The sequence below is a fragment of the Porites lutea genome, chromosome 1, assembly GCF_958299795.1.
Source record: "Porites lutea chromosome 1, jaPorLute2.1, whole genome shotgun sequence".
In the NCBI taxonomy this organism is placed as follows: Eukaryota; Metazoa; Cnidaria; class Anthozoa; order Scleractinia; family Poritidae; genus Porites; species Porites lutea.
In genome coordinates this window covers 13,916,120-13,924,594 of record NC_133201.1, presented here as the reverse complement: position 1 = coordinate 13,924,594, position 8,475 = coordinate 13,916,120, and the positions used below count along the sequence as shown (strand labels likewise).

General features: G+C 38.1%; 1 protein-coding gene across 1 annotated transcript in view; it reads left to right on the top strand.

The window, feature by feature from the left end:
- The window catches only part of LOC140945695 (coiled-coil domain-containing protein 63-like), a 45,422-nt gene that overhangs the window by 8,903 nt on the left and 28,044 nt on the right, over positions 1-8,475 (top strand). The window contains exons 3-5 of the mRNA XM_073394731.1: positions 718-817; positions 4,477-4,561; positions 7,827-7,872. Coding sequence (XP_073250832.1) covers positions 718-817; positions 4,477-4,561; positions 7,827-7,872 — 231 coding nt within the window. The remainder of the gene's footprint in view (positions 1-717; positions 818-4,476; positions 4,562-7,826; positions 7,873-8,475) is intronic.

Here is an 8,475-nt window from a genome sequence, read left to right as displayed (position 1 = left end):
GGCAGTGAAAAAAACAAACAAACTGAAACACAAGCAACAAAATTTTTTGTGAGCACATGCGACATTTTCTCCATGAGGGAAGTTTCACATTGCCTATACCTTCCAACTCTCACGCCTTAGGCGTGAGTCTCACGCCTGCGGGTTGAAAACTTCGATCTCACGCCAGCTCACGCTTGTGGGCCAATTTCTCACACCCGATTGAAAAATGTGAGTTGTTGCCGTCTTGCTTGACACAATTTCCAAAAATATGTTAACTCAGACCCATGTAAGGAACGAAAACCATGTGTAAAATGAATAAATGACAATACCTTCCTTGCCATCTCTAATTTTGTGGATAAGCGTTTTCTCGATAACTTCGCCTTCCGCAGACTTCGGACGTCTTCGGAAGACTTTGGACTTCTTCGGGAATCTTCGGAAATGATCGTGTCGTCTCCAAAAAAATCATAGCACTCCCAGGATAAAAATCTCACGCTTATATCTCAGAAAAAGTTGGCAGGTATACCAATGACAACAACGGCAAAGAAATGTACAAAAAAAGTGTGCTGCACGTGCAAAGATGTTTTTTTGCTAGTTAGAGTTGACTTTTTTTTCGCCGTTGTCGTTGCCGTCGACGTTTAGCATTACACAATTTTATTTTTTGAGTAAAGTATGCGTATTTTAATGAGAGCTTCGCCTTTAGCCCTGACTAAATCTTTTACTATTATTTTTGTAATACAGCTGAACAGGAGCTTGCAAAACTCCAGCGGCAGTATCGTATCATTGAAGGAGACAGAAGGGCTTACAGTGAAGAGACACAGAATCAAATACGAAGACAACTGTAAGTTTCATTTAAGCTATTGTATTTTATCCTGCTGACCTGTGAGATTTCTTCAATTTTGTACACCATTACAGCAAAGGTTCATGTACTTGAAAATAATTTACAGATACCTTAACAATTATTATAATTATAAATATATACATATAGTATGTTCAAATAAAAAACTACACTTTAAATGGAAGGGTACAATGTGAATCAGCAGTGATGATCTGTGGTTAAGTGTTGTCTTGACTTAAGTAGAATTTTATAGGATAAATTGAGATTTATTAAGCCAATTAAAGTGTAGGTTCATGTGTACAGTTGTACGAGAATCAGATCCATTCAATCAATTGTTTTTGGCCTTTACTAAATCTACCTTTTAATATACAGTACACTTTACGTCGTATACATTATAATGTGAAAGGTTTGAACCCAGGAGTCATTTCAAAAGTAGGTTGAGTTTTATCGTCTGGGTGAACGTAGTCCTGAATAGGACTGTTGTTGTCGACAGTGACTGACGTTTCGACAACCTGTGCGGTATAGTCATCTTCAGAGTCAAAGTGAGTTGTATCACGTCAGGTGATGGTACTATATTCTGATTATTGATCTGAATGGTCAATTACATCGCAATGTTATTGGTCGTCTGTCAGTTAAGCTGGATGTTATTGGCTATGAAGACTCGTAATCAGAAATTGGTGTGTTTAGATCCGTCTATTGTCACAGTTAAACAGTCGTCTATTGTTAGTGAAATTGTCAGTTCTCCAGTCGTTCTGTCGTAGTTAGTTTTGCTTGATCTCGTCAATAAGTAGTTTGTACGGCGCTCGGGTAACTGTTGGCTACGATTCAGTGGCGTTTGTTCCAAGTTAGTAAACCAGCGTTCTAATGTAAGACGTTGATAGTAGTCCGTAGAAAACGTTATACATGTCGCAGATCGAGTCCCAGTAAATTTGATGTTTCATGTGTAAATGGTGCTCAGCAATGTGATTGTTGACATCACCATTCCTTGTCGCTCGTCTGTGTTCGGTCAGTCGCGTGCTGTCGAAACATCAGTCATTGTCAACAACAACAGTCCTATTTAGGACTACGTTCACCCGGACGTTCAAACTCAACCTACTTTTGATACACACTCAGTGATCTTGGTGATTTAAGCAATCTGATTGGTTCGCTATCTTGGACTATTCAACAATATTCACTTCCTAGCGAGTGGATAATGTGTGAGCTCAGTTTTTTTTTTCCATTTTTTAAGAGACCGATCTTTTAAAAGTCGACAAAATCCTAGGGTTGACTTTTTTTTTAGGCAAGGAAAGACTTCGAAGGATTCAAAACGGCGTTTTTCCATTTACTGTAACTGAGTTTTGTGGTCGATGGATTGTTTACAACTCCCGTTTATTCGCATAGCTAGAAGCGGCTGTTTTGTGAACTCAGCGTTTCCTAACAAGCAAAATTTGGCCTAAAAATCGAAGTTTATTTATGACAAACAATTTTAAAAGCAAATGTTTGCAGAAATTCTACGTTTTAAGTAAATAGAACAAAGAATGCTACATGAAGTCACGTTTTACCTCGAGGAACCGAGCCGCCATTTTTGTCAGCACTTCATGCGAAGAACGACACAACAAACCTTTTCGGCTATAAACTTGGCAAGTTAACAGAAAACAAAAAAGCTCTTCTTTTCTTCTCAGGTGAGGAAAGAATTCAAACTTTTAACGGTTCCATTGAAGCCATTACGCTGTTGTTTTTGCGAAGTGATAAGCTTGTGAATTACCATGTATGAAAATTCTACAAAGATCTATTTTTAAACTGTCGCGTGTCTAGCTGACCTGATCTGTCAATCAAATCGTACTTTTTAATGGTTTCCTCTCTGATTTTTGCTGAGATCACTTCGTGTGTATATATTAAAACAATTATTCTTTTCAATCTTGGTGAATAGTGGCTTTAGGAATATTTACCTCACCGCTTTCGCGTCTCGGTAAATATTCAGCCACTATTCACCTCGATTTCAAAGAATATTTATTAAGTATTTGATCTGTCAATCAAATCGTACTTTTTGATGGTTTCCTCTCTTATTTTGTTGAGATCACTTCGTGTGTACATACTAAAACAATTATTCTTTTCAATCTCAGTGAATAGTGGCTTTAGGAATATTTACCTTGCTGCTTTCGCGTCTCGGTAAATATTCAGCCACTATTCACCTCAATTTCAAAGAATATTTATTAAGTATAACATTCCTGCCTTCTGTAGTCTCCTTCACAGCCGTTTTTGTCTTGTCACACAATGCTCCTCGCCCCCACCCCCCCCCCCCCTGCCAACAAATGGCCACTCACACTTGAACCACATTCCTTTCCAATTGTTTTATCATCCCACAGAAATGACTGATCATTTGTCAGCAAACTGAAAATGATGCCAGTTTTCGTGCAAAGAATGAGCCCCTGTGATTTCAGCTTGTATCAGAGTCAGGGTTTTGTTTTGCTTTCATAAACACTGACATAAAGATTAAGGTTTTCCACAGAAAAAACAGAAAAACACACTATGCACTGAAATGATCAACTTCAACTTTCAACGGCTTGGTGCAAAACCTGGTTCAGTAAATTTTCCTTGGAGGAAAAAAAATTTGGCAAGAAAAAGTTAATTTATTGTTATTAGAGTATGAGCATTATTCATCAGTCCTGTCACATGTAACAGTGTAGAGGAAGACCAGATATTATATTTAAGCAAACACATTTCTAAAAAAACGTCAGAATTGCAGGTAAGAAAACACAAATACAGCTTTAAATGGACGTCAAATTCAATTCTTACCCTGGTAAGGTAGTCAAATCAAATCAATTTCAAGTATGTTTTATTCAAAACAAAAGCTATACATGTAATGTACATGTACATGACGAGACAAATAACGGCTTTCTAGGGGCGATACATCTTGACACCATACATTATATGATAGAATGCAAGCTATGATTGGACAGCTTGTGCAAGGATAATTTGGTGCGGAGCATTTCCAGAAAGTAGAACCATAGCTGTGATTGGCTCAAATCAGGAAAGGAATGTGGTTCGAATTTGAGCAGCCTTTTGTTGGGGAGGAGCATTGCGTTATGAGACCAAAACGGCTGTAATGGAGTTATACCATCTGGCCGGATTATCTCCTCTGCACTTGAGCCAATACCCTCCATAATATTAAGCCCCGCAGCCCCCCCCCCCCCCCCCCTTCCAGAGGTACGTTTTAACAACAACTCTACCCATCCTCCTTTTTGTTGTTGATTAAAACTGGCTGAGTGTTGATATTGACAAATCAAACAGCTGTGTACATCCGTATCACATTATGTATTTGTTGCAAGCACTTGCTGTGAGAAAAAGATGTATTAAATGGTTGCAAAAAGCTATGAAAACATTATACATTGTAAGTTTAATTCAAGTAAAAGTTTGGAAAATTGTGGCTCTAAAATATATATATGTATAACTAGCGGATTAGAGAGAGGGCAAATTTTGAGACTGACTCATGCAGTCCATGCATACTGATTGAATTAGGGCAAAATAAACGTTTAAACAAAGCATTCAGATAGATTTATAGCTTTCAATATTAATAACGGCTCTTCAAATGTCCCACGTATTATGCCCTTGTTGAGCAATAAATGATTTGATGATTAATTTCGTATTATATTTTACCTTATAATCACACACATTCCCATTAGGGAAGCCATAAAATCCCTTGAGAGAGAAAATGAAGAATTAATGAAGGACAATACTTTGGCTGGAAGTATGCAGAATCAAAACAAGGTATAGTGTATGCGTGCACCCAATTAAACACCATGATCACTATAACATTTCAGTGTGTAGTGAAGGCAATAACGCCAAGAAAAGAAAAACAAATGTCCAGATTTCAAAAAGGAGAGCAGGGGGGGATGCCTTGTCTTTATTATTTCCGACTTTTTTATTATTTAGCAATTAATGCATTCTGCTTTCTTAGGATATGAAGAATTAAGCAGATCTCGGAGAGTGTTATAAAGGCCTCGGTGGATAACACTATCCGAGAATTCATTTGAAATAATTCCTAGTTTAAAACGTAGCTAAAAAGTGCTTACCTGCATCGATGTTAAGTTCTTCCTCGATAGTGTACGTTTAGGTTTGTCCAGCTCCGCAAATATTCTCCAAATAGGAGATGTCGCCCTCCGAGGTGTCTTCTTGCTGTTTTTGCTATGTTTTTAGCTATTATTTCGCCCAGATCCAGCTGTAGTTCTTACTCTTGAAACGAGTGAAATGTTTACCTTTTTTTTTTCACAACTAAAACAACTCAACCTCGTCCCCAGGTTGCATGTTTGACGTCATTTCCTCGCTAAACACAAAATTCTTCCAAATTTGGTCATCAGTAACTGGTTATGGTGAATTATGCATGTGCTTTGTTGTTAAAAAAAATATTATTCATTCAAAATATTTCCCCAATTCTGATTGGCTTAAAGCACACGCATAATTCACCATAATTAGTTACTGATGACCAAATTTGGAAGAATTTTGTGTTTAACGAGCAGCCTTCTTGCAGGTTAATGCACCGTTAGGCAAGAAGACCTGGGGACGAGGTTGAGTTGTTTTGGTTGTGAAAACAAAAATGGCGAACATTTCACTCGTTCCAAGAGTAAGAACTAGGCGAAATGATAGCCAAAAACATTACAAGAACAGCAACAAGGCAACTCGAAGGGCGACATCTGCTATTTGGAGAATATTTGCGGAGCTGAACAACCCTAAACGTGCGCTATCGAAGATGAACTTAACATCGATCTGATCAATGAAGGTAAGCATGTTTTAGTTATGTTTTCAAACTAGGAATTATTTTGAATGAATAATAAAACAATTATTGAATTCGGCTTTCGTATGATATGAAGAATTATGGAGATCTCGGAGGGTGTTATCCACCTCGGCCTACGGCCCCATAAACCGTACATTTTGTGAAAGATCAAAATATTAACGCGATTCGGAAATGAGAAGCTTTGTGTGAAAGGGGGTGTCACTGTAAATTTAAGTCCGGGCCAGTCAAAAATAAACGGAAGAAGCCAATTAAGATCGCATTCGCTTCTTATAACACGTTTGACTAAAAAACTGTGTCTCGGATTTTGTCAAATGCGTTTGTTCTTTTGTGGGTTATAAGCAGTTGAAGTCAGGGATGACAAATCATTAGCTCTACCTGTGAAAAAATACTCTAACTCAAAAACGTAAAAAGAAATCAAAATTCGCAGACACGGTTTTTCAGTAAAACTATCAGACAGTAAGTTGGCCAAATTTCAGTCAAATTAGTTCACGGGTTGCCGACTTGGAGATTAAAACGTACCCTCAACTTGCCCTGATTTTCATTTCGAGAAAACAGGAGAAAAAGATTTTTGGCGGCGTATTACCCGTGACGAGATTATAACACCAAAGCTGTCAATGTTGATGCATACCAGAGAAAGAACAACAATAGTGACACAGCAGGAAAAAGTTACAAACGAAACCCGACAATAGATAAACAATTTATTTCAAAGGCTCTGCTCTGTTCGATCCTTTTCTGTTTTCGAGAAAGCATCATTAGTTATTTGTAGACTGTTCACTGTCCTCTATTTTTCCGTAAGATCATCAAGATCGAGCGCCTTGCTGCCATCTTGCATGAGTGTCAAAACTACTTAGGGGGCGGGGGCGGTTTGGGAGGAAGCGAGATTTATTTTTCTCGCCCCCCCCCCCCCCCCCCCCCTCCTCCCCTCCTAAAGCTATAATAGACCTATTCGGCTAACTAAATGTTGTACCCAATTCAAAGCCTTTGGGGATAAAACGTTTTGTTTCAGGAATTTCCGTATCATTTAAATGTGAATGCAACATTATCATGCAAATACAGTACACAAAGAATCTTAACCCCGGGAGATTTGAATTGGGTTCAACATTAGGTTTATAGCCGAATAGGTCTATCCCCGACGCCCGACCCCTCGGTACGATAGCCGTGACGGTAAGACGCGGTATATCTAAACGACCTCACGAAAAAACAGGGCGCTGTGAACAGCCTAAGTAATTTGCAACGGGCAGTTTTCATTTTCGCACCGGAGGGAGAGAAGCGACGACCGAAAATACGTCTGCGGTTCGCAGGCTACTCTCCCCCTACAATAGACTTTCAAAACAGTCCTTCGTCCGATTTTTATACGGCGCGGGACCTGTCGCTCGCTTGGCCGCTTGGCCGCTTAAAAGAGGTTAAAAGGCTTGCTCCGCTCGCTAAGAAACTCGTGAAACTCGATTCCGCGGTAGTTTCAATGGGTTTTTCAGGAGCTTTGTAATCTTTTAGCCATTTTTTTTGATTGTAGTAGGAGCCCTTGTCGCTCTCTGTTGAAATTTCGAAGCCCACTCTTTGCAAAACGATTTTGTCGTCTTCTTTCGTCTTGGAGTCGACGACGAAAACGGACAAGCTCCTTTTTTCTTCTTTGGAGGCATTCACTTGCAAAATCCAGGGAAGAACAGTGAGCACTATGCTTGTAGACCACGATTTCTGTCAAATTGCGTGATTATAGGCTTGGTTCAACAGCGGCATGCGTATCAAGTATGACAGGACTTGTCAACGATCAATTGAAATAATAAGCATAGAAAAAACTTTTGCGCTCCAGAAGTCTGCACAGAAAAAACATTTTTTCCTAGAATTTTTTTTAAAACAAAGCTCTTGATGAGCTCTATTTAATCATCAAAAATTGCAAATTTCGAAAAATTATGATTTTTACCCTGGATGATACTTTAAATCCTTGAAGTTTTTAAAAAATTAAAGTACATGTAGCCTTAGCGTGGGGCAGCAGCCATATAATTATTGGGGAATAATTGTTGATTTATTGGACTTAATTTTATTGACAATGATTAGTTTTTTTAGCTGTACTTCTGCCTACTGTACATGTAGCTTAACCCAAAGCTGAAAGGAAAAGCCAGTAGGGTAAACAGGTGGCTAGTATGCCTTTAGCATTGCAGTAGCAGTGACTACCAGGTGCAGCAGACAATGCAGCAGTTAGTAGATGGTAAAAATTATGTGACATATGTTTGACTCTTACAGGATAGAACAAATACAGAGAAGCTGAACGGTCTGCTAACAAAGGAAGGTAATATTGTAATTCCTTTTTTGCAAATTTCAGGGCCGGGGAGAATTTCATTTGTATACACATAAACATGACAAGAATGCACGGGCAACTCCAGAAAATACTCATACAATTACTGAAAAAGGAAATCCATGTTTAAGTCAGTTTACACTTTTTTCTTCTACAACTGGGAGTTTACACTCTCTTTTTCTGTTAAATGTTTCAGTACAAATAGAATAATTTAAAAATTATTGAGTCAGGTACAATTGGCTGATAACTTCTTTGTGAAATCAGGTTAAATATCACGAAAAATCAGAAAACCAATCGCACACCAGTCTGTTAAAGTGCTGTGTTCTTTGTCAATCAATCAATACCTTTGTGTCAAACTTACGTAGTAGTAGAGGAACCACTAAATGGAGACACCATAAATTAAAATAAGTAAATATTGTAACAATTAAAATCAAATTACAACAACAACAGTTTATTGAGGTATTCCATTTACATACATGGCATTACCTATTCTCTTAAAGAAAAAGAAAAGAATTTAAATTAATTCAGTTAATTAGTTAAGTCACCTTTGAAATTACATTAATTGCCGTGTCTACAATTCATAGTCTCAAAAATAAA